At 39.4% G+C, this 27,138-nt stretch overlaps 2 protein-coding genes across 4 annotated transcripts in view; one reads left to right on the forward strand and one right to left on the reverse strand.

Annotated features, from left to right (window-relative positions):
• Positions 1-967: 967 nt before the first annotated feature.
• On the reverse strand, positions 968-10,288 carry LOC121325449 (HAUS augmin-like complex subunit 3). Of its 2 annotated transcripts, none has more exons than XM_041267938.1 (6): positions 10,193-10,288; positions 8,804-8,889; positions 7,145-8,193; positions 6,227-6,669; positions 5,478-5,706; positions 968-3,033 (listed from the first exon to the last, which is right to left on the reverse strand). In XM_041267938.1, exons 3-6 carry the CDS (start codon positions 8,063-8,065, stop codon positions 2,800-2,802), a joined length of 1,827 nt encoding a protein of 608 aa, XP_041123872.1. In that variant the 5' UTR covers positions 8,066-8,193; positions 8,804-8,889; positions 10,193-10,288; the 3' UTR covers positions 968-2,799. The 2 variants fall into 2 exon arrangements, with proteins under 2 accessions (XP_041123872.1, XP_041123864.1); XM_041267930.1 differs by having other exon boundaries at positions 5,439-5,706.
• Positions 10,289-11,504: 1,216 nt separating this feature from the next.
• LOC121325459 (PRELI domain-containing protein 1, mitochondrial-like) overlaps positions 11,505-27,138 on the forward strand; it is a 34,118-nt gene continuing 18,484 nt past the window's right edge. The window contains exons 1-2 of one of the 2 annotated variants that reach the window (XM_041267952.1): positions 11,505-11,711; positions 23,817-23,955. In XM_041267952.1, coding sequence (XP_041123886.1) covers positions 23,864-23,955 — 92 coding nt within the window. In that variant the 5' untranslated portion in view covers positions 11,505-11,711; positions 23,817-23,863. The remainder of the gene's footprint in view (positions 11,712-23,816; positions 23,956-27,138) is intronic. The other variant, XM_041267960.1, reaches the window with a different exon arrangement.

The following is a 27,138-nucleotide window of genomic DNA, read 5'->3' on the forward strand; positions in this document are numbered from 1 at the left end:
GATGGACTCCTGAAACTTATAATTAGGATATAACTGGTTTTACTGTAAGTGCAATGTTTATTTAGTAAACAAGCTGAAAAGAGAAGTTGATTGCGATTTTCATGTGGCAACAGGCAAATTCTGGAACATGCACATCAAATACTCCAGCATCGTTTCAGGTCTCAGAACTGAACTACAGTATAGTGACACTGTTCTGCACTGCTTTCCCTATAAATGTCTTCCAGCTATCTAAATAATTGGAGAAGGTGGTAGCTGTTCAGAAGTCTCTGCAGACTTTCTTGCACAGGCACTATTAAGGCATGCCTCACCTGACCTCATCCTAACTGAGTGCAACTACATTGGATAAGTAATACCAGCAGGGGCAGTCTGGTCAAACATTTTTCTCTCTAACCTGATTATTCTTTTCTGGTGCTTGGTCTCTAACTCTTCCTTCCCACCAAGGATGTTCTTGCTTTTGTTTGCCTATGGGGGTCGTGCTCCACAGAAAAGTTTATCTGGACTAATTAAAGTAAACATTTTGGTTGCAGATAACTAAATCACTTACTTAATATAACAGGTATGGCCTTATCCCTTCCCTGATCCTAGTTTATGCACCCCGTTCAATCCACAGAAATACACCATGGCTAGTAAGAACATAAAGTTTACAAACGAGAGGAGGCCATTCGGCCCATTTTGCTCGCTTGGTTGGTAGCAGCTTATTGATCCCAAAATCTCATCAAGCAGCTTCTTGAAGGATCCCAGGGTGTCAGCTTCAACAACATTACTGGGGAGTTGGTTCCAGACTCTCACAATTCTCTGTGTAAAAAAGTGCCTCCTATTTTCTGTACTGAATGCCCCTTTGTATAATCTCTATTTGTGACCCCTTTTTTCAGGTCGAAAAAGTCCCTTGGGTTGACATTGTCAATACCTTTTAGAATTTTGAATGCTTGGATCAGATCACTGTGTAGTCCTCTTTGTTCAAGACTGAATAGATCCAATTCCTTTAGCCTGTCTGCATATGACATGCTTTTTAGTATAGGAGGAATGGCAAATCCTCACACCTTAGCTTCCCTGCCAGGCCATTTGGGGTTCTATCAGTGTTCACTATGGCATTACAAAAATGTTTGGTACATAGTATCCATAACTTCCTGTATATATGTGTGTGTGTGTGTGTGTGTGTGTGTGTGTGTGTGTGTATATATTTTTGTTCTTGGTTACAGATTAAGAATTGAGTTGCAGTGTCTCACAAATGACTATCACGTACAGCATTAAACAATAATTGTGAGGGTTACATCGATCAGCTCCATAAAATGTACCGGTTTAGTTTTTTTCATTCTAAAATTCTACAATTATATTACTAGCATGGTATGTGGTTAATAAGAACTTGTGTTGCAAGGATATTGCACAGAAGCTAATTAGTTTTATGAAAATTATACAAATAAAGAATAGATCAAAAGGATGAGCTACTAATTGGTCCAATGATTAAGTGGCTTTTATCAGGTTTCTGTAAAGAGTTCTAACAGCGTGATTTTAAATTTTGTTATTGAGTCTTCATATTTCAAAGAGACATATCCTTACATCTGACCTGACACACTACAACGTGACTCACTTTGCCTATCCTCCCTGGTGCTTGCAGTCCTGTCTGAACACTGAAAATGAATGGCTGACATTATCTTCTGAGCAGTGCCCAACAGGGGTCCTCGATAAAGGTCAGATCCTACCCAGCTTCTACATTCCATATTCTTTCAATTAAATCTGACAGCCTGCACAACAAACATTAAAACATTATGTGTGTTAGCAATTAATGTAGAGTAGCCTTGGTGTGAAACTGTACATTAACTTTAGCAGCAATGACAATGCATTTATTCAACAGTTTATATACTCTGCGACACACTGCAGTTTCATCCAAGACATTCAAAATGTCCAAAACCAAAATAGGTGGATTGTGCTGCTGCTTATTTTACTCTCTAAACTAATGTCATTCCTGGGAAGAGAAGGAGATAAGCGTTCTAGCATCTGTAGTACCAGGTCATAAACCACAATATACCATGCACTTTATAAAAAAAAAAAAAAAAAAGTTTTATTAAATGCTTGTATTAAAATCTTTGTTGATTCTTTAAAAATTAACTGTACAATTATTTTTTTTTTTTTTGCAGTTTATGTTTTTACTAAGAAAGAAATGTACCTGTGTAAGAACAGGTATCAGGTTAAATCTTTATTTATTTACTGAAACATTCAGAGATTTAAAAAACAAAACCAAAATAAATCTGAACACAAATCAGTCAATTCCATCCATACTACTATAAACAAATATGTTATTGATGTGTCAAGCAAAATATAAAATTGCTACCAAATTTATGGAATGCAAGTTATACTAATGCAAATAGTAAGGTTTTATGTTGTTGGTTTAAAATTTGAATGTTAAAATGTATTTAAATCTTGAAAGTTCAGATTTGTAATGTTTAGCTCCTCCTGTTTTCCACAACTGGCCTTGGTGTCTATGGCTCGTCCACTGGTGACAACATCCACACTAAGGATCACAGAGTCTTTTTCAGATGCTTAAGATCCCACGGTATCTGCTAAAGAAAGCCATGCACTGATCCTTGTGTCAAAAGTCACTCAATAAGTCACCTTTCCTTGGGAATGAGGCAGCATTCTGAAAAGCCAGCATGCCTGACTGAGGTTTGCTGTACAGTGGTTTCCATTGTTCAATCTGGCATGCTTAGGGATATCCCAGGTACAGGAATGCTAGAATTATATGCCCTGAAAAACAGGCAAAAAATATGTATCCTTTCACAAGACAAAATAAATGCCAACATTTCAGTCTCCTTGGCCAATAGACAGAGCATTGACTTTCTTCTCCAACTCTTCCACAATGCTCTTTAGGCAATCTTCGTCTTGAAAGAAATAAAGGTAAAGCTCCCTCTCCATCTGCTGCAGCTTGTTTCTTTCTAAGATCTTCTTCTTTCCCTTGACATCATTAAGAATTTCCACCATGAGCTGGTTCAATGTGTTCAACTGGGATTCCAGCTGAAGAATTGTTTCACCCAACTCCTGGGGGAAATACAATAAAAAAATTAAAGGAGGACAGATTGAAATCCTAAGAATGAACTTGTAACTGGTTTTCTGTTCACTATAAACTACTTGGAGAGACAAGTATGAGATTAAAAGGCTTGCAGAATTTCAATACATGTTTATGTTTATTTAGATGGTAAACTGGGCCACACAGTAAACTAATAACCACTTAGAAGATCTGATCAAATTAAATGTATCCCTGGGATTTCTTTAATCCTAAATTCTACTGTTGTGGTGACATATACTTACCGTCATCGGCGCCAGTTCTGCTCTGTTGCATTTGAACCACAGACAATTGTGCATACGTTTATTCATATACAGTATGTGCTTATTCAGGGTGTATTCAGAAAAAAGCATTCAGGGGAGAGAAATCGGGTAAAACCCGAAAATCAGACACCCTAGACATATGCAATGAGGGAGTGTGGGCCACTCCCCCATACCTTTACTAGGTTCTACAGTCAAAATGATCTTCAAAACCCTGGCTTTGGAACTAGAACGGTAAGGGCAGCTTCCCAGTCGACCCTCACAACACAGGCATAGAGGCGAGGTTCTCTCTCAATTTTTTCGCCCTAGCTACTTGTTACTGGGGTTCCTAATGGTAACGCACAAGGCAGCCTCGGCTTAGCCTTGTGGCATTCCAGTCATTTGGCAATCTTGTCCTTGCAATGGCTTTGTTATACATACCAATTAGGTAATGGTTACATTTCATACTTAAAAGGAAACGCTAGGTTATTATCACAGCTGTTGTTCCCTGAAATATAACCATTAACCTTCAAGGTCGCTGCGTCCATGATTGCAGCAGGATTGAAGGAAAAATGACGGTGAGATCTGCGAGTGCAGTCCTTTTGTACGCTCGGGGGCAGCTATGACTGTGTCGCAGGCTCGGCCAAGCAGTATTGGTATATAATATTCAGGTTTCAGGGTCTTACGAAGTAAACACCCATTAGGTAGTGGTTACATTTCTATTTCAGGGAACCAGGCGATATGGCAATGCCACCCATCAATTGTGAACCCATACAACCATTGTGCAGCTTTCTTTTTTCATTATAGCTTTATGTCATTAAAGTAAGTTGAGAAAGACACATTCAATTTACTGTGTGTGTAATATATATATATATATATATATATATATATATATATATATATATATATATATATACATATACATACATACATACACACACGCACACACACTTATATACACGCCATATTTAGTTTATAGAAATGTAAAAGATCAACTGAGAACAGCAACTGACTGCTAACAAAATATCATCATCCAAAGTTCACACCCATTCGGGGATAACCAACCCATAAATGTGTATGGAGCTTAAAACATTACAGAATGGGTCAAAGTTAATTATGTGAGGAGGGATTACTTAACCCTCATAAGGTAATGTGTGGTCCATTCAGACCCCACGATGCTTTAGTATCAGTTACTATGTATATCTAGTGACTTGATTTTTGTTTCGTTTTAGGTAGTTATCAGGCACCCATCCTGTTACATTATGCGAAGGATAATTCAAGTTCAGGGAGCCTGGTTGAATTATCCAAATTTTTTTAGTATGGACCCCAGACGCAGGCCTGAACTTCTCGCATGAATATCTCAGGCACCGTAATAGCCTTCCTGGTTCAAGGCTTGTTTGAAAGTACAGATCTGGAGCTTTCCAATGATGTATATCCTGAAATCGTATATCCTACAGCAAACCGAAAATAAGGCTCGAGTCACGTGACACGAGTCAGCTCCTAAGTTTCGTTTGTTGCCTATTACTTGGTTGCTTCAACAGATAGCGGTTTCAACGTCATTTAAAAGCGCCGGCTGTGTGCTTTCCACTGATGTCAGGCATGCCGTAAGCGCACTTTCTACCACCCCCTCATTCACTGCTCCTGTGCTGTGACGTTCAGCAAATCGGTAGGTGTGCCGGTACCTCAAAAGGCTACGAACACAGTCAAAATACCAAATGAAATAGGAGGCTTGGGACTTTCCAATTATATCTGACGTGCCCGGATAACATGTTCCTAGAATAAACCACAGTGTCCAGAACACAGTAGTGCCTCCACTTGCTAGGAGACAGCTGTACGCATTGGCAGTCTTATCCACTTTGCATAGCATAAACAACACATTATACCAAATGATGGCTAGAATTAAAGGAGAAGCAAAATAGTGTTCATATACACATTTTTACTCATTCATTTACTCCAGTTGTTAGTTATATGTTGTTTTATAGGTTTCCACGAAAGTCAGTTTTCCAACATGTCCTTATGAGGGTTAAGAGAGCAAACAAAGTGCTACCAATCCCCAGAAATTGTGATCAACAATAAAATGTTCACAATACCTTAAAAGTTTTCAAAAGTGACTTAAAAGTGAAATTTATGAATTAACATACCTGTGAGTTTAAGAAGTGCTCCTGTTTTGTTAAACATACCTGTGGTGTAAGCATGAGCTGCTTAAGCCCACAGTAATTAGTATTGCGGAGAACGTCCGATTCAGACTCCATTTTGGCAGTTAGGAAAGACTGCTCTTGGCTGGAAGCTGCTAAGCGATCCTTCACTGAAGCGACATCCTGACGTAATTTCTGAGCTGCCTGCTCCAAGCCTTCATATGTTCTGAACAGCTGCTCCTTCCCAGTCTCGCCTTCAAGCATCAGATAAAGTCTGGGAATGAAAAGGAAGAGACAAGGTTATCAGCCCATGTCTGTATGCAGTTTGTGTATGCATTTGTAAATCCACAAGGGCTGCATTACATACCCAAACTATTGAAACACATATTTAAAAAACATTTATCAGGCATCCCCGAAGTAACACTTCTGCCGATACCAACATTTGTTTCCAGTGATAAGAGCAACTTTGTTTTCAGGATTAAAAAAAAAAAAAACATGCTTTCTCATAAAAGTTTGCTAAGAAAATGTTAATTTCTGAATTTTCCTCAATTTAACTTTTTATCCAAAAACTGTAAAATCCATCTAATTGCATTAGCTACGCTGTTAATAACCCATCTTAAATAACCCATGCAAAAAGTTAAAAACTAAAATACTGTAGTAGATCAAATAAATTTCAGTGATCTGTGACAAACAATGAAACTTCTATGACGTATTATACAACACATTGCACAACATATGGACGAGACCATCACATCCAGTTGAGAGTGGAATGCTCCTTCACTGAATGGACATACCTATGGAAAGCGGAGTCCTTCGAGTCTATAATGCTGCGCTGCTTCACAGTGCGAGAGAGGCTAGGGTCAGAGAAGGCCTCCAGCCGCTGAGCCAGCCCCCTCCTGCTGTCCTCCAGCCCCTTGGTGATGTCCCCAAGTTGCCGGTAGAACTGCCTGTACTTCCTCAGCTCCATCTCATAGGCCAGCAGCAGCAGCTCAAAGGAGGCTTTCTGCTGAAGGAGCTGGCTGCACACCTCGTCCTGCCTGGAGGTGTAGTATTCCTGCCGGGCAATCTGCAGGTCGAAGTCTCCCTTCACCACTGGCATGTTCAGGAGCTGGGCGTTCTCCCGCACCACGGCTGGCAGCCTCTCTCTGCTCAGAACTTCTACCTGCTGCTCCACGATCTCCAGCTCCTTCTTCAACCGCATCCCCCGCGCCTGCAGATCATCTTCATCGCCAGATAACTACGCACACAGACACACGTTACACTTGGCTTTTTTTTCTGGAGTCCTGAAGTTATACTGACTAAATGAATGCCCATCTGTGTAATATTCATCTTGGGGTCCATTGGGTGTTGTAATAAAAAAAAAAAAGAGTTGATTCCATAAAGCTTTTTTTTTTTAACCCCCTTCAAGAGATTTTTAAATAAAATCCTACTTGTTATTAGCTTTAGGAGCCTTGTCATTTCAACTTAAATATAAAGAAAGCTTTTCAATTTACATACCAAAACTATATATTTTTTTAAATCAGCGTCCCCTCACTGCCAAATACAGCACATAATTATACATTCTATCCCAATTAATAAGTCATTTGGGTTAAAATAACAACCCCGTGATGACTAACAGTGGGGGTTGAGGCATCTAATGTAAAGAAAGAATATCTGTTTCCAAGCAAAAAAAAACACTAAAAGTAAAGAAGTACAAACACACACACTCTCACCTTTGACCTAAGGAGGGAGTGCTGATTCTCTTTCATCCACTGAAGACCAGCCCTGACACTTTGCTCTTTGGACTTCCTCTGAATCAGCTGGTACTGGGATGCGATGTAAGCAAACTGCAGCCTGGCCATCTCTTCTCGCTGCCCCTCGTGAGCCTGGCTGCTCTCCCTGGAGATCAAATTCCCACTTATGTCCAGAAGCTGAAAATTCTCCTCATTTGAGCTCTCCACTAGGTCTGATATCCCTTCGAAGAACTGTTTCTTGGTGTAAGCAGCCAGTGTCTTGGTGTTCTGCTCTTCAAGTTGCAGGTAATGGTCCAGGGCCAGCTGGGACAGGAAGACGGGTGGCCGGCTCAGTGAGGCTCTCTTGGATTTGGTGGTGAAGAACACTGTCAGTTGCTTCACTTCTTCCACGAGAGACTGGAGTTCACTGTTTATTTTGGCATTCTCTGCACCCAGCATCTCCATTGCTGCCTTGAGACCCTTGGCGGCCTCCTGCTCTTCGCCAGTAAGCCTCAGAGAAGCGTTCCTGCTTGCAGTGCCCATCATCTGAAGCTTGTTGCGCCTCTGGATCTTCAGGTTTTTGGTTTTCTTCAGCGCTTGAAGCTCTTCCTCCAGCTTCTCCAACTCCAGTTCTTCCAGGAGGGCTGACTGCTTCGACTCTGTGCTTTGACATGTTTTCAGAACCTCACCCAGGGCGTCCTCGTCTAATATGGGTTTTCCAGAGTCTTTGAGAGCTTTGAATGCTTTTATCTCCTCTTCACTCAGTAGGTTCTGCTTATTCACAGTGCTGCAGAACCAATGCAAGAATGACATGTCCTCCACAGTCTCAAAGAGCCAGTCAAAGTCATCCCCATTGAGCTTAGATGCTTTGGGATAGTTTAATTTTTTCAGAGTTTCCACAAACTGACTTCCACCATTCATCTTCCTTTCCTTTTTTATTTCCTCCAATTGATCTTACAATTTGAATATTATTTTCTAAGGTATTTGTTTGTTTGTGTTTTGTTATTGTTTGTTTTTAGAAATTCCCCTCCTGCACAGAAAAGTTGTGTCTGTATTAAATTAAAAACCAAAAATTGTATTGTTCATTTAATGACACCTTGCACACCTAGGAGATACCTTGCAATACACCGGGTCAAGCAGCCGGCACAGCCAATAATGCCATTAAAGAGTAAGATACTTTAAATGTCATAAGAATTGACCTTCTACTTTTTTTTTTTTTTTGTAAATCCAAGATAATTCATAGACATACATTCACTGTAGTTGTAAAGACCAAGGGATCCTGCTTGAATAGTAAACAGTAAATAGAAAGTTATTTTCATTACCATTTACAAAATTAGTCACTGAAGTTAAAGTCCTACCAGTTTATGGAATTTCAGCTATACTGCCATTTAGCATTATTAATTTGTAAACACTGACACAGTTTCAATGCACTGTCCACATTAAACTCTTTTTTACCATTAATAATACTAAAGAAAGTTTAAAAACAGTTTTTGTGAATTCTATGGAGTTGAGAAGTTGCCCTGCCCCCAAAAAAACACCCCCACCCCCCAAAAAATTATGATTTATAAAACAGATGCATAGATAAGAAACTTAACAAGGTACGCAGTGACTGAAGGGCATATCATACATCCTGGGTTGGTACAACAATCCAGCACTTACCTCACACTACACGCACTAGCCTATGGTATCTTCAGACACTGCCCATAAGGAACAATAAATGCCCTCAATTGTCAGTTTGAGCAATGCTGAAAAAAAAAGAAAAGAAAAAAAGTTATTGTTAAAAATTGTAAAGTGTATTTACTTATGTTGTATGCAGTGCATGAACCTGCTTCACATTTACTACTGGTTTAAGAGCAGAATGTAATCCCACTCTGCCTGTCAATAACGCAGTCTGGGTGAAACTAAACATGATGAATCCTACATCTAATCCCATTTTCACAAGCTTGTGGGCGACATCATCAATTTGGCAGAAAAATGACAATCTTGCAAACCAACCCTCCAACTAAGATGGAGACTGTGCACACTAAATATCTTGCTATCCTGACATGGCTCACCGTCATCAAGAGAAACTCAAATGATTTTAATGAGCATTCCTTGTGCATTGGCAGTTTCAGGGCTGGTCCCCACATAATAGTGGTTGTAGTGAACAAAATAATTCCATGTATATTGCCTGCCTTGCTCTTCCCTTCAATACTTCTCAAAAGATGATTGCAAAACGCATTTTCGTTTTAAAACATGATTTCAAGTACTAGACTAGGTTAAAGAAAGATCCTTGCTTCTTTGCCTTACTCTCAACACGACCTGAAAGCACGCCTTGCAAAGATTTCAACCCAATTTAGTCCCAGGTGCCAATTTTTAAAATAAAAATAAATGTTTCTAGTCACACGTGTGTACATAGCAAATGAAAGTGTACAACAGGGAAGATGTATGAAACAACTGTACTAGTTTCAATCACTAATGGCTGGTTTCACAGACCCAGATTAGCACTAATCTTGGTTTACTTTACCTGAATTAACATTGGATAGTCCAAGACTAGCGCTAATGCGGGTCTGTGAAACTAGGCATTTCATTTTTAATAAAATACGGGTATTTAAAAAAAAATGCCATACAAGTAATTTGTCATTGTCGTTAACTTAAATAGGTGGAAGCTTAAAACACTACATGACGTACACTTTATGCTTAAAACAGTACTGTTACCCATCACTGTGTGTGTCTACTTGGCATCCGTGCGTGTGAGGCACTGCGCCTTGATTGGGTGCCAGACCACTGGCGCGGAAAACGAAGCGGCGGCAGCGCCGGCCGCCAAGACACCAGATAAACACACCAGAAATCAATCCTTTATTCCGACAATTGTTTTCGAGTAATAAAACAACAATATTTATAAATCTCTGAAATCAGACGTGAACACAAAATTATGGCTCGTAATAAAACCGACGTTGATGTAAAATCCCAACTAAGAAGCGCTGGAGAGAAGCTTAATATATCCAGAAAATATAACGTGTACTGCTATTACCGACGCGTTTCACGGCTTACGTAATGCTGTCTTACCTTGCAACACTATTGATGAAAAAACTCAAGCTCCACTTTTATCTACTGAATTTGTCTCTAAGGCGGTTAAAAACCTCCGAACTGTATACTTGGGGAGAAGAGTGTTTGTGAAACTATGTCGGTAACCGCTCGTTTAATGTGTAGTTTCTATTTTCCACAGCGCCACCAACAGTAAGGGAGGGCTATAACGATCACACATGAATCTCTCCGCAGTTTTACACACATAGTTTAGGGAAGTACATATTTGCCATGATCATTATGGCAGCTATGGTTTATTTTTTATTGTTCCAAAATAGGCAATGTTCAAAGACTTTTGCTTTGCATAGCAGAAGCCAGACACTGACGCTGGTCATACTTCTTTGCCGGCTAGTTTGCAGACAGGGTCACCGGTCTATGCAGACGGCGCTTGGACAGTTTTGGGAGATTTCCCTGGTAGCAGCAGAGCAGACGGAGAAAACATGTAACGTCAGACGACTTTGTTGAATTTTCTGAATTTCCCCGAGGGTTATAATGACAGATCAAGTAAGACACAGCCCAACAAAAGAAAATAAGCATATGAAGTATATTTTCAAATATGCATTTTATAAATCAGCAGATTCACGAAGAAGCATGTCTTGATATATAAACGTAACTATAGCATTGTACCCTCCCCCTGCTTACACCTGCCACTTTTTTTTGGAAATTAATGTCTAGTTTTAGTTTTGATCCCATAGTTCCATAATAATTAGAATGGAAAATAAATTATGCAAAGAGTTACTTCAGTAACTTCAAGATGGTTTAACATATGTCTTTGTCATTCGCAATACCGTGTTGTCATTTATACAAGCTCCTTTTCTGTGTTATTCACACCCCCATCCTAGGTGGCAGTACACGTTGCTAACAGCGGCATGTCGTTCTCTAAACTCCTCTTGCACTTGGTAGCGCTCGTCCATTGTTTTGAAGACGGGTCTGCTCCACCGCAGCCCCTTTTAGAGGGTGAGTTCACGGAGATTATTCTGCGCATGTTTTGTGCAGAATTTGACCAATTTAGCCAACTGTCTTTTAAGAATGATCTCCGTGAACGTGCCCATTGGCTAAATTGGTCAGATTCTGCCCAGTATCCGCGCATTATGATCTCCGTGAACGCAGCCAGAGTCTGTGCCGGATGCGCAGACTCTTCGCTCAGTGGATGCGTGACCTCTGCTAGCAGACCCGGCTGCGTTCACGCAGTTTGCCGAACAGGGGTATGCGCACAGACCAGTGCCGTTTGACGTGGGACCTGCGCAAACTCTCAAAAGTCTGCGTGACATGAACAGTGTTTTGCAACTTTCCCTCATTTCCTGATCGTCTCCGATCACATGGGAATAATTTCCTTGTAACGACCTGTCAGAAACCACGGAACTGTTTGGTAAACTCAAAATGGAGAGGAGTGTAGATGCGTTTATTATATAACTATAATAACTTTTTTTTTAATCTTTTAAAACCAAAGCCATTGGCTTAGCCAGACATCCCCTGAACGGCTGGAATGACATATTATTAGGTAACGTTTTACTGATTTTAAATTTTTTTTTTTATGTTATGCTGCACGCTAGACGATTGGAGATTAAGTACGGTATTTGCCATCTGCTTGGAGATTATCCTATACACACGCACACACCATTATTATTACTGTATGCAATAGTAAACACTATATTACGATGTCTGTTAAATATATGAATAGGTTATATTCTAAAGATATGAAACGTGAACGTGTAGTTTAGTTACGTGGATTTGGTCAATTTAGCTTGTAAACTTAAGCCAATGGTACGTGTAACATCAAATCAAACATGGCAAAAAAGACCCTGTTCACACTACATAACCGATCTCAAAATCGTTTTTATTGATACAGCTCAAAGCGTCCACACTAAATACCGTTTCATGTTTAGTCGGGCTCAGTGCGTACAAACAAAATAGTTTTGTACAGTTGCAGCGCAGTGGACTGTGGGACTAATATGACATTATCCCACCATGAACCGTATTTTATTTTTACAACCCGGAAAATATGGAGCCCGTGCCTGCGGAAGTTTTTAGCATGGGGTTTGTGTGCTTCGTTTTGAAGTCTGAAGTTCTCCTTGACCAATTTCAGAGCTCCAGATATCAGTGTGCCTTGATTCATCTGATCACGTCGCTCCATGATCCACCATTTTACAACAATCCTCAGACATTGTATACGGTACAGCAGTAGTCGTTCTCAACTCCTTCAGGCGCCTGTTCTGAATACTGTATTTGTAATACTTTTTTCTTTTTAAACTTTATTAACACAACAACATATTTACATTGAATAGCATGAGACAAGTAAAAAAAAAAAAAAAAAAAAAAAAAAACGGCATAGCAGTTTAATCCATTTCATGGTTTACTACGAGCATGATTAGCCACAGTGCATAGGTAACAAGCTCCAGTGTGTCTTATTAACCTCAGCCTAAAACCAGAAATGGATCAAACCACTATACAATGGGAGTCTTATTTCCATCCCTGCAACACATTTATAATGGTTGGTTGCCAGGGGTCAAAAAAAAAATATTATTTATATATATATATATATATATAGATAGATAGATAGATAGATAGATAGATAGATAGATAGATAGACACACACACACACACACACACCACCTATTCCCATATAAACGTAGGACTCGGTGAAGTTTTTTTCCGTATCATGTTGTTAGTGCCATTGTCATCACTGCAAGGAGATCACCATTCCTCTAGAGGGAAATATACTTAAACTTTGACCCATGCAACTCCCCGAGACCATCACTTTCAATTCAAATACAAAATGTCTCGTTTTCAGTCACTCGACAAGACCCACAGCACAGAAATGTTGATTAATGATCAACAAAATGAGAATACATTAAAAAAAAAAGTAATGCATGTACATTTGTATCTCGGAGAAACTGGAGAAGAACATAAAATTAAAACAAGGTAAAGGCAGTCATCCAAATAAAGCTGAAGCACTAACAGATAATAACATAGAACATCTGTACAGCACTGAAACACTGTGTTTAAAATAACCCAACTGTACTGCTCAACCTTGTCTTCTTTAATATTAGCATCACAAGGGTATCCATATATTATGAAAAAATAAGATGAACCTCTTCAGTGAGTTACAGGAAAACAATTATATCTTGGGTTTCTGTGACAGTTTATAAATTAGTCAACCTTCATTCTCGTAATTTATGACACCACAGCATCACAGAAACTCTAAATGGAATCATTTTCCTGTAACTCACTGAAGCCCATATATATATTATAATATGTAACGATCTTGGTTAACGCAGGCAGGTGCATCACACAGGGCGAGGTAATCCACACACAGACAGAGGGCAGGCGCGAACCCGGGACCTCTCGCACTAAAGCATAGCACTGATACTGCTGTACAAAAGAGCCGGCTCCTTTGTAAGGATTGTATATCGGGCTCATGACTGTGTGTGTGATTACATCACCTACCAGCCCTGCTGCTGCCTCCCCCATGCATGCTACACTATATGTATCGGGGCTTAAATTTCATTTTTGTATGCTGGGGAGATGGCAAAAGAAAGGGCACTTTTGCATATAAATAAACTATATATGTTTTACTGCATCATCATTCACACTGGTGGTGCTTTAAAATAAGCTGCTTTCAGGAGAGCCAACAGCTGTTCCTTACTGTAAGACAGAGCACTCTCCATTGCTTTTGCTATTGTCTGATGTGAAGTGTTTGCTGCAGCAGAAGAAAAGAGTGCTTTTCTTTTTAACCAGCGTGCCATTTCTTTTTTTTAACTTTTTATACTCAGCCGTATTTCCGCATGTTTTTCACCGTTTTCATTTATGTGTGTTTAACTACTGGATAGTTTGTACTGCATGCATGTAACATATCAAATGAAAGGCCACAAAATGTCCTCTCATATTATGTAAGTTGCCACATGATAGGCATACTATATGTGGTTGAGATGAGAGTGTATGTAAAAAACAAACAAACAAAAAAAACATCTTTCCAAAATAATCATGTTTGGTCAATGCTGATCTAACAAGCTTTTCAACGATACCGCCCCAAAACGGAGCAATACACTCAGCAAACCCTAAGCTATGAACTGTGTCACATGATGAGAGGCTTAAATTCAGGCAGTCGTAGTTCCGCTGGAGTACCACATAAACACACTGAATACGTCTTTGGAAAGCCCGGAGTCTGTACTTTTAAACAAGCCATGGTAGGTGGCTTTTAGGGTGCCTGAGTAATATGTGCGTAGCCTTCGGTGCGCTGGCACCCCAAAATGAATGGGGCTTAACAGTTAAAGCAAAGGTCACCGCTTGCAAAACAACACCTAGATAGACTTAATATAATTTTTCTTCAAAAACTGTTTACTTACTGCAGTGTACTGAGTTTCTGTAATCCTTGAAGGTAGCGGCAGAGAATTACGTACGAGAGAATAAAGTCTTGTGGCACTTAAAATATCCAGCACTATTTCTTTTTATTTATATATTTTAACCAGAATTAGTCAGAGTGCGGCGCATAGTGCTTTCATCATTGACATGCACTTCCTTAGAAATTGTAGCATTTCAGGCATTCTAAATTATGTGAAAAATACTGCAGCTTGGTGTCTTCAAATATCTCTGTGGGATTTTACCTGCACTTGAAAAATGCGCAACGCTTGCAATCCCAAGCTGAAATTCAAGCCCTGATATATATGTGTAATACATATATGAAGGATTGTGACAAAGTGCCTGCCCCTGTGTGTATTTTCTGTTATATGTTGTGTGTGGTGTGTTAAATGTTGGTGTATAGTCATTGGTACACAGGATATAAACGGGTCTGTGTTTCACAAGTGTTTAAAATGTATATTTAGGCACGAGGATTGCACAGCACTTCACGTGCAAGTAAAATGTAATATGTGAGCACGGGGAATTGCACTTTATTAATTCACGTGCAGTTGTACCGAGACTCCAACTGAATGATTGATTAGCAGTCGAGTCTCGGTACAGCTGCATAAAAGCTGCATGTTTTCACATTCTCGAGGTTGTGTGTTCGGTGAGTGGAGAACGGGATTGGAGACGGAGGTAATAAAAACAATAATAAGAAGAATAATAATCGTTAGTTGAAATATCTGCTCACCGTGTTTTGTTTAGTGATAGTCCGTTTTGTTTGTCTCTTTTGTTTTGGCGATTGTGCCGTGTCCTGTGTTTTTTGTTTGTTACAACCGTTTATTTTCTGTCTGTTCTGTTCACTCATTAAATGCTGAGCGAAGCCATTCGCTCAGCTCCACCAAAATCCATCTCTCTCTTTGTTTATTTTCCTGTTTCTGGTCGGACGTCCCCCACTCCGGCTGTCTTTGTGACACGTGGTGTCATCGTGAGATTACCAACGCTACCTAGACGCCGACCAGAGCAGGGACCGCAGTTTTTTTTGGGGGGGGGGGAGACGTTTGTTTTTTTGTGTGTGTTGGAATAAAAAAAGAGAGTGTTTTTGGATTACAAAAAAATAAAATAAAAATAAAGAAAGAAATGGGGAGAAGCAGTAGAAGAAAGCGGCAGCAACGATTGCAGGAGGAGGAGGAACTAGAGCCCAGGAGGGAGGAAACAGAGCCTTTCCCGTCGTCTGAGGAGATGCTGGACTGGGTGTCCGACCCGGAGTGGAGCGGGGAGGACCTCCCACTGGTTGTTGACCTGCTGTAGGCCAGAGATGGGGAACGTTGAACGCTGGGAACAACATTTCTACCCAGTGCTCTTTGTGAAGCCGTGGTGATAAACTACTTGGCTGCTGATATGGGACTGCCCCAGCAGGTTGCATTCCAAGTGGGAGGAGCCATGCCTACCTGCATCCTCAATGGGCTGAAGGGAGACGACCTGCAGCTCCCATCTCCACCAGCAGAGGAAGAATGCCTGCTAGTTTCACATCCAACACCAGAGGGAGAGGAGCCGTTGCTGCCGTCTCCAGCGCCAGAGGGAGAGGTCCCACCACTGTCTCCAGAGCAGGAGGGAGAGCCACACCAGTCCCCTGCAAGTGAGGGAGAGCTGCACCAGTCCCCTGTAACAAGGGTAGACTACACACCACTCCCACCTCCGCCACTAGGAGACTACAGGCCGCCCCCACCTCCGTCGCCAGGAGACTACACGCCTCCGCCACTACCACCGGCAGGAGCAGAGCAGCAGGAGCTACCTCTGCCTCCACCGGCAGGATCAGAGCAGCAGAAACTGCCTCGAACTCTGCCACTTTCACCAGCAGGAGACTACACGCCTCCACCACCTCCACCGACAGGAGCAGAGCAGCAGGAGCTGCCTCTCGCTCCGCCACCTCCACCGGCAGGAGCAGAGCAGCAGGAGCTCACCGTGTTTTGTTTAGTGATAGTCCGTTTTGTTTGTCTCTTTTGTTTTGGCGATTGTGCCATGTCCTGTGTTTTTTGTTTGTTACAACTGTTTATTTTCTGTCTGTTCTGTTCACTCATTAAACTCCACCAAAATCCATCTCTCTCTTTGTTTATTTTCCTGTTTCTGGTCGGATGTCCCCCACTCCGGCCGTCTTTGTGACAAGGATATATTTGTATCCTGAGTCATTAGGAAAAAAAGGCATAATTCCGCAGTAATGACATCAAAATGGCATATTGTCTCTAGAAGATTATACTTGACCTTTGACCCTTATTTGACTCCTGTGCACTCCCACCACTTTCAAACAGAATTTCTCGTTTAAGTAACTTGACAACACCCACAATTCGTGGTTTTTAGTCACTGTAATAGGGCTAGGAGCCCTGTACATGTTTTTGTTTATTTATTTTTAGAATGGGGTTTCCCCCTCGGCCCCTGTGTCTCATTTGTGTTATTTTATATTTTTGTTTTATGATTTATTTGTAAATGTATTAATGGCGTAGCCGTATGTTTTGTTTTTGTACGGTGTTGCAGCATGAATTAGTTAAGTGACTAATTTGTTGCAAATCGGAAGATAGTCACCTGTATAAAAGGCTGCAGCTCTCTGCACTCGGGGTGGGCGTTGGAAAGGAGGAAGGAGAGTGAGCAGTGGATTATAAATTAAACTAAAAATATATATATATATATATATATACACATATACACACACACATATATATATATATATATATATATATAGCATATATATGAGCAGTGAGGGCGTTTGCCCAGCCTGACCTATTGTGATTTGTTTTGTTTAAACTTTTATTTTGCTCTGTGAGCATTGTTTTTATTAAATCGTTTTATTTTGTTATTTAAGTAAACAGTGCACACTGCAGTGTCTTCTTGCCCTGCAGTGCTATCTCTGTGTATTATTTTATTTTGTTATTTAAATAAATTGCGCATGGCGTGTCTTTTTGCCCTGCAGTACTGTCTCTGTGTTTTGTTCCTGCATTCTGCCCTGACGTCATCACATCAGCTAGCCCATGACAGACACTTTTAACAGATCTGTCTCTGTGAAGATTTACAATCATCCTCCACCGACAGCAGCACCAACCAAGCGAAGGAGGCAAATAATCTTTGACTCTGACAGCGACTAAAAGATAAAATAAAAATCATACCCCATTGAAACACCTTTTCCTTAAAAATATGTTCATTATCAACCCAGTTTAATTCACCATTCCTGAATTATCAAAAAGAAAGTTATATCTAAGATTCTTTAATATTGACTTAATTTACGTTATTATTATTAATTAAATTCACTTGCAGTTTGAACCTTAACACCCATTTATTGTCTTTTTTAATCACAGATACATAGCTATGTATTATAAAAAATAATAGATGGGCTTCAGTGAGTTAAAGGAAAATAATTCCATCTCGGGTTTCTGTGACGTCTCAACTCACTGAAGCCCATTTATAGATATCATGTATGTGTGTGTGTGTGTGTCTATATATATTTTGTATATATATATACTCAAAATCAATTATTGTAAGGTGACATTGGTTTTATTTTGGGAAATATTTTTAAGAAAAAAAACTGAAATATCTTGCTTGCATAAGTATTCAACCCCCACAAATTAATATTTGGTAGAGCCACCTTTCGCTGCAATAACAGCTTTAAGTCTTTTGGGGTAAGTATGTACCAGCTTTGCACACAGTGTCAGAGTGATTTTGGCCCATTCTTCTTGGCAGATTTGCTCCAGGTTGTTCAGGTTGGTTGGACGACGCTTGTGGACCGCAATTTTCAAATAATGCCACAGATTCTCAAAGGGATTGAGATCAGCACTTTGACTGGGCCACATTTTTTGTTCTTGAGCCACTCCAATGTTGCTTTGGCCTTGTGCTTGGGATCATTATCCTGCTGAAAGGTGAATTTCCTCACAAGCTTCAGTTTTTTAGCGGACTGAAGCAGATTCTCTTGCAGTATTTTCCTGTATTTTGCTCCATCCATTCTTCCTTCAGTAACAAGATGCCCAGTCCCTGCTGATGAGAAGCATCCCCACAGCATGATGCTGCCACCACCATACTTCACTGTAGGGATGGTGTGTCTTGAGGCATGGGCAGTGTTAGGTTTGCGCCACACATAGCGCTTTGAGTTTTGGCCAAGAAGCTCTTTATCTTGGTCTCATCTGACCACAAAACCTTTTCCCACATCGCAGCTGGGTCACTCTCATGCTTTCTGGCAAACTCCAGACGTGCTTTCAGATGGCACTTTTTGAGTAACGGCTTCTTTCTTGCCACCCTCCCATACAGGCCAGTGTTATGCAGAGCTCTTGATATGGTTGACTGGTGCACCATTACTCAACTTCCAGCCACTGAACTCTGTAGCTCCTTCAAAGTGATTGTTGGCCAGTCTGTGGCTTCTCTCACAAATCTCCTTATTTGAGCGCTGAGTTTTGAGGGACGGCCTTTTCTTGGCAGTGCCTGGGTGGTGTGATGCAGGTTCCACTTCCTGATTATTGATCCAACTGTGCTCACTGGGATATCCAAACGCTTGGATATTATTTTGTACCCTTTCCTTAATCTATGCATTTGTATTACTTTATCTATAACTTCTGTAGAATGCTCTTTGGTCTTCATTTTCCTTCAGATTCGCAGCCTTACCAATGATCCTTCAACAGTGGGGTTTTTATCCAGAAAATGTGACAGCAACTTTAATGGTTCACAGATGGAGGCGAATGGTAAGGTAATTGTGTCCTCGTTTGGGCAATTTCTTTCATCGGTGCAAATTGGGAGCTTCCACAGCACAGGGGTTGAATACTTATGCAAGCAAGATATTTCAGTTTTTTATTTTTATTAAAAATATTTCCCAACATAAAACCAATGTCACCTTACAATAATTGATTTTGAGTTTAAGTGTTTTAAAATAAAATATCGCAGAACGAAATTTCAGTGTACCATTTGTAATTCAGTAATATGAGAGAATTGGTCAGGGGTCTGAATACTTTTGCAAGGCACTGTATATATATAAGGGAAAAAGTTATACATAACTAGAAAGTTATACATAACTAGAAAGATGAATTATTTTTAAATAAAACAGAGGGTTTACTTGCTTTTGTGTTCCTTAATTTAGTAATTGCATATAGTGTGTCAATTCTGCTAAGAACATATTAAATGAAGGCTTACGTTTAGACCATTTACATTTGTGTATGTGGAAGTTCCCTAACATAATAATAAAATTAATAATGTAATTAACTGGAAGCTTGGCTAAAGTAACACGCTATATCTATAATATCCAAAAGAACTACATCAAATAAAGAGATACATCAGTCCAAAACATTTGACATATATCGTATGAGACAAGTACATGTACTGTTGACTCCAGCTCAGAGGAACAACCTTTTACATTTTAAAGGTTCTATGAGTAATTTCTCGTGGTTTAGCTGTTAAGAACGTCATAACCCTAGATTTTATCATCTTGCCATTCTTTATGAGGTGAATCTGCCAGTATCTGCAAAGACTGTGCATGGTACCTCTAAATCCCAGGGAATTAATTCTTCAACTGCTGTTAAGCTTTCTGATGTATTGAGCTCATTATCGCTCTCTGAGTCCTCATCAGTAGATGAGCTGGTTAATACTTTCAAGACTCTTCAAAACATTCAAAACTCGGAAAGCATCTTTTAAGAAAAGCTCCCCGTGGTTCAATGATACAACTCGTAAGATGAATTGAGGGTCGTAAAATTGAACAGAGATGGTGGGAATCTAAATTACATGTGCATTACATCGCATGGAAGGGCCACCTGGTTAAATATACAAAGGCTTTGGCTTTGGCTAGATCATCATATTATTTTAATTTAATTGAAAAAAAATAAAAATAATCGTAGATTTTTTTTTTGCTGCCGTAGATAAATTAATTAATCCTTCCCCTAACAGTCCTACCCTTGACATTTTCTTCTCTCATGGCTGCAATGACTTCTTACATTTCTTTAATAATAAAATACTAGACATCAGAAATGACATTCCACAGACACCTTCTATTAAGGAGGACTCCAGCACAATTTTACCAACTGCACCGATTAAGGCTACTATGGGGGCTTTTTCTTTGATTACCTTACAGGAACTGACAGAGCTAGTTCAACATATGAGAGCTACTACATGCTCTCTTGATCCAATTCCTACAAAACTATTAAAATATGTTCTTGGTGTTATTAATACCCACATTACAAAAATTATAAATGGTTCCCTTTCCTCCGGTATCGTTCCCTCAGCTCTTAAGGTAGCTGTGGTAAAGCCTATGCTAATGAAATACAATTTGGACCCGAAAGTCCTCAATAACTATAGGCCAATCTCCAGCCTACCATTCTTAGATAAGGTTCTGGAGAGAGTTGTTGCAATTAAATTACAAAAAAATTCTAACTCTTAATGGTATATTCGAGAAGTTTCAGTCTGGTTTTCGTGCTGCACCAAGCCAGCCCTTGTCAGCGTTGTGAATGATCTGCGGATAAGCTCTGACTCTGGTTTTCCATCAGTATTAATTCTTCTAGATCTAAGTGCTGCCTTTGAAACCTTAGACCATTCCATCCTACTGAATTGTCTTGAAAGCACTGTAGGACTGTCTGACCTTGTCCTATCCTGGTTCAAATCTTTGATAGGTTTCAGTTTGTCTCTATTGGGGAAATCAGCATTTTAGGAAGTTGTCTGTGGTGTTCCACAGGGCTCCATTCTAGTTCCTTTGCTGTTTTCATTATACAGTGCTGAGAAAAATGTTTGTGAACCCGTTAGGATTTTCACTATTTCAAACCTAAAATGTTATTAGATCTTAATCTAAGTCCTAATAATAAATAAAGATAACCTGATGAAACAAATGACACAAACATGGTACTTTTTCATTTATTTATCCACAAATGATTCATCATTCAATATCCATGTGTGAAAAAGTATAGTAACTTTGGCACCCCCTTGAGCAGCAATGACTTCAACTAAGCATTTCCTGTAACTGTTGGTCAGTCTCTCCCATTGGTTTTGAGGAATTTTGGCCTATTCCTCCTTACAGAACTGCTTCAACTCTGTGACATTGGAGGGCTTCCTTGCATGGACAGCTCTCTTCAGGTCCTGCCACAGCATTTCAATGGGGTTTAGGTCCGGACTTTGACGAGGCCATTCTAAAACACGGAATTTCTTCATCTGCAGCCATTCTTTTGTCGATCTGTTTGTATGTTTAGGATCATTGTGTTGCTGGATGACCCACTTTCGGTTCAGCTTCAGCTCACGGATGGATGGTCTGACATTCTCCTCTAGAATCTTCTGATACAATACAGAATTCATGGTTGTGTCAATGATGGCAAGCCATCCAAGTCCTGAGGCAGCAAAGCAGCCCCAAACCATCACACTCCCACCACCACGCTTGATGGCTGGGATGAGGTTCTTCTGTTCGAATGCAGTGTTTGTTTTTCGCCAAACATAACGTTTCTCAGAGGCGAGAAAGTTCTCTTTGGCAAACTTCAGATGGGCAGCAATGTTCTTTTTAGAGAGCAGTGGTTTCCTCCTGGCTATCCTTCCATAAACACCATTCTTGTTCAGTCTTTTTCTGATAGTTGAGTCATGAACACTCACATTAGCCAAGGCAAGAGTGGCCTGCAGATCCTTGGCTGTTACTCTGGGGTTCTTTGTGACTTCCTCGATGATTTTCCGTTTAGTTTTTAGACAGATTCTGGTAGGACGACCACTCCTGGGTAGAGTGACTTTTGTCTTGAACTATCTGTCTGGCAGTGGATTGGTGGAACCCCAAATCCTTAGAAATGGTTTTGTAACCCTTTCTAGACTGATGAGCATCAATAATTGTTTTTCTGCGGTCCTCAGATATTTGTTTTGATCGTGGTATGACGTGTTTCCACGCACCTGTATGGTGAAGACCAAACTCACAAAGTTGTAGTATAGGGTATAGGATTATATAGGGTGGGGCCTCCCAAACTCACCCCTGAATGTTAATTACTCATTGTTTGTCTAATTCATACATAATTTTGTTTCAAAGACAGGGAATTGGTTAATATAAACCCTGTTGGATATTTAAGAAAAGACTGGTTTTGATTCAAGAGGGCTATCATGGTAAAACTTTCCATATTTATCATTGGGGTTCACAAACTTTTCTTGGCACTGTATAGGCTACCATTAATTGACATTATCCAAAGACATGGAGTGAACTTCCATTGCTATGCTGATGATCCTCAGCTGTATTTGTCCCTAAAGCCAGGAATATCTTCTGCCTGGGTGTTATTAGCTACTTGTCTTACAGACATCAAGCACTGGATGTCACATAATTTTCTAATGTTGAATTCAATTAAAACAGAGGTTATGCTAGTGGGATCACAGAACCAACTAAAAGGAAATGTGGGATTACATGAGCTCAACCCTTGCAGTCTCTCATCAAAACTTAAACTAGAAATTAAGAGGCTGGGGGGCATCTTTGATCCTGATCTATCATTTGAGACTCATTTTAGGGAAGTTACTAACGTATCTTTTTACCATTTCAGAAATATAGCTAAACCTAGACTAATTATTTATGTAGCTGATGCCTAGAGACTAATGCATTCCTTTGTTTCATCTAGAATTGATTACTGTAATGCACTTTTTTCTGGTGTCCCAAAACGTGTGGTATCCCGTTTGCAGCTTGTTCAGAATACCACAGCTAGAATTCTGACAAAAAACAGGAAAAGTGAACACATTACCCCTGTTTAGCCTCTTTACACTGGCTCCCTGTGCAGTCGAGAATTGATTTAAATATTTTACTGTTAACCTACAAGGCCCTGAATGGATTAGCATTTAGTTATTTGCGGGAGTTACTGACCCTATATCTTCCAAACCGCACTTTGAGATCACAGGATGCAGGGCTGCTGGTTATTCCTAGGGTCAACAAAAGCAACACGGGAGGGAGGGCTTTCTCTTGTAGAGCTCCTAAATTATGGAATGTTCTGACTTCGTTTGTCAGAGAAGCTGGGATATTTCCAGTTGTCAATCAAGACAAAAAACACACTTTTTTTTTTATCCTAGTGGGTTTTAATGCAACTTTAAAATTGTTGCTTTTGTGTTGTTATTATTATGTGTATACTGTTATTGAAATGGTCTGACTGGCAGTTGTATGTGTGACATGCTAAACAAATGTATTGTGGTTTGTTCTTTTTTTCGGCTATGTACTGTACAGTGCTTTATGATACTTTTGTATAAAAAGCGCTATATAAATGCAATAAATAAATATTGGCTTTTTTTTTAAACTGTTTATTTTGTTTCTGTACAGGCAAAGCCAGTATTGGATTTTCTCCATAGCCAGCAGCAGTGGGAACAATGGTGAAGTATTTCTTCAGTCAGTCTGATATCAGAAGCTCATGGGAACATGTCTTCTCTGCATTCTGGCAGAGATATCCAAACCCTTTCAGGTAAGGAGTACTCACAGTCCTTGTTATGAATGTGGTTTATTTATGTAAAATGCATTTTTTTGCAGGAGTAATACAAAAAGTTATTTTTGATATGATAAAATAATTAGGACTTTCTAAAACGGAAATCATTGTTCTTGTATAACTCTTTAGTTAAAATTCAAATAATGTTAAAGGCAGCGTTAGAAACTAACAAAATTGTTGTACTAATCCCTGTGTGAAGTTCCTAAGTCGAAGTCAACAACAGCTGTTCGGGTCCCTAAAATATTAGGCTTACATTTTATTTTCCTAAAAAAATGAGCACTTACACAATAATTTTTGTAATTATTTTTTTTATTTTTATTGAATTAAAAAAACAAACCCAGGCGCAATAAACATTAATGCTCATTCCCAGATACATTGATTGGGTTTTTGCATCTGCCTTCCCCACATTCCGAACCCCAATGTGTGTGGACTACACCATTGACAGCATTCTTCACATAGAACATCACTGCCTCAGTAATGGAACTATCTGTAGAACCGTCCCAGATAACCAACAAATAATAAGCAGTTTCTTTTCTCGTTAACTGGGCCAAATCCTGGGTCGTCGCAGTAGAGAGTGTAGGTTTTCCCCACATTTAATCTAGGTCAACCTCCATTCAAAATCAGAATATGGTTGTGCTGCTTTGCAAGAGCTTGAGCTGTTCTATAAAAGCATGTTTAGCTTAAACATCACAGAGGTGTTGATGGTGGGTAGTAAGTGCTACGATTTTGTGTTTGACAGTCTTTGCCTTCATCAGTTTCACAGTTATATTGGTTTTCTGATTTCATATGCTTTTATCTCTTATCTTAATGGTAGACCATCCAGTCACAAATGTGCCACTCTGGCTTTGCACACACATCTTATTTTCTGAAGGTGTAGATTTACTGCAGACAGTCAGATTGTGAAATCCAGGATACTTAAAAGGTGGGCTGCCTCTTTCCTCTGTGGTATTCCTAGTGTTGCACCACTTGAAATAAGACAGAGAATTAGCATACAAACACAAAATACAGATGAACCCGTTTTATATCAGCTTGCATAATATCTTACCCTCGTTTATTATCACGATTTTTGCTATTATGTCAGCCTTAAACGTATGGGGTGCCATGTGTTAAAAAAAAATAAAAATAAAGTTTTTCCAGATTTAATCACAATTTGATTGGCTCTTGTAATGCTGAAATGTCCATGTTCCCCGATTAGCATTGCAAGAGCCAATCAAATCGTGTGAAAGCACAAAGCAGGCAGAGCTCATTTGCATACAAACTCCAGATTTAGCTGGCCAGTAAATATTTAGCTAAATGTTCAATCCTGTTAAGAGATTTAAGATTTAGTTAAATATTTAGATAAATGTTAAATCTTGTAGCTAGATTTATAAATTAGATCTGAATGTACACATTTAAAAAAAATATTTATCACAACATTTATAAATTTGGTGAAAAAATACAAGATTTAAGCTAAATCTGGAAAAAAAAGACATGTTAAAATATTATCGCTTAAACGGACCATATGAAATTGTTATTCTAATATTTGACACTAAATCTTGTAATACGAATATGTTAGTAACAATACATAGTTAAGCAATCATCCCTTAAATCTATAGTTTTAAATGCTTTAATATTTTACACTGATTAAAGATCGACCTACCAAATAAGTGAGTTGTGTTCAATCAATTGGGCTTTTTCAAAAATAAATACATAATTACAAAATTAAACGTAATGTGAGAATTGTCTTTTCATACTGTTTTGATGTCTAAAAAGTACATTGTGTTTATACCGAAAGTTCACAGTTAAACCACAGCGATGAATAAATGAATAGTGTAAGTACAGACAATTCAATGAAGGGCTGACGCATTCGCATATCTCAAAATAATGCGAAATTCGGCGTGCCTAGGGGAGATGAAGGGAGGTTTCAGTTCTAAGTGACTGTTTTGTAAGCATTATGAATGTTTATTTACCGCTGCTACAACCCGTTAGAAAATAAGAACATAAGAACATAAGAAAGTTTACAAACGAGAGGAGGCCATTCGGCCCATCTTGCTCGTTTGGTTGTTAGTAGCTTATTGATCCCAAAATCTCATCAAGCAGCTTCTTGAAGGATCCCAGGGTGTCAGCTTCAACAACATTACTGGGGAGTTGATTCCAGACCCTCACAATTCTCTGTGTAAAAAAAGTGCCTCCTATTTTCTGTTCTGAATGCCCCTTTGTCTAATCTCCATTTGTGACCCCTGGTCCTTGTTTATTTCTTCAGGCTGAAAAAGTCCCTTGGGTCGACACTGTCAATACCTTTTAGAATTTTGAATGCTTGAATTAGGTCGCCACGTAGTCGTCTTTGTTCAAGACTGAACAGATTCAATTCTTTTAGCCTGTCTGCATATGACATGCCTTTTAAGCCCGGAGTAATTCTGGTCGCTCTTCTTTGCACTCTTTCTAGAGCAGCAATATCTTTTTTATAGCGAGGTGACCAGAACTGAACACAATATTCAAGATGAGGTCTTACTAGTGCATTGTACAGTTTTAACATTACTTCCCTTGATTTAAATTCAACACTTTTCACAATGTATCCGAGCATCTTGTTAGGCTTTTTTATAGCCTTTTTTATAGCCACATTGTCTAGATGAAGACATTTCTGAGTCAACAAAAACTCCTAGGTCTTTTTCATAGATTCCTTCTCCAATTTCAATATCTCCCATATGATATTTATAATGTACATTTTTATTTCCTGCGTGCAGTACCTTACACTTTTCTCTATTAAATGTCATTTGCCATGTGTCTGCCCAGTTCTGAATCTTGTCTAGATCATTTTGAATGACCTTTGCTGCTGCAACAGTGTTTGCCACTCCTCCTACTTTTGTGTCGTCTGCAAATTTAACAAGTTTGCTTACTATACCAGAATCTAAATCATTAATGTAGATTAGGAATAGCAGAGGACCTAATACTGATCCCTGTGGTACACCGCTGGTTACCACACTCCATTCTGAGGTTTTTCCTCTAATCAGTACTTTCTGTTTTCTACATGTTAACCACTCCCTAATCCATGTACATGTGTTTCCTTGAATCCCAACTGCGTTCAGTTTGAGAATTAATCTTTTGTGCGGGACTTTGTCAAAAGCTTTCTGGAAATCTAAATAAACCATGTCATATGCTTTGCAATTATCCATTATCGATGTT

This window comes from Polyodon spathula, chromosome 1 (genome assembly GCF_017654505.1).
Source record: "Polyodon spathula isolate WHYD16114869_AA chromosome 1, ASM1765450v1, whole genome shotgun sequence".
NCBI classification, from domain to species: Eukaryota; Metazoa; Chordata; class Actinopteri; order Acipenseriformes; family Polyodontidae; genus Polyodon; species Polyodon spathula.

Excerpts from the sequence above, each read along its gene's own strand:
- LOC121325449 (XM_041267930.1), bottom strand. The coding sequence starts at position 8,065 with ATGAATGGTGGAAGTCAGTTTGTGGAAACTCTGAAAAAATTAAACTAT. Across the intron at positions 5,707-6,226 it reads AAGGACTCCGCTTTCCATAG|ACTTTATCTGATGCTTGAAG; the intron begins GTATGTCCATTC and ends TTTCATTCCCAG. Across the intron at positions 3,034-5,438 it reads AGCACTTCTTAAACTCACAG|GAGTTGGGTGAAACAATTCT; the intron begins GTATGTTAATTC and ends TATTTCCCCCAG.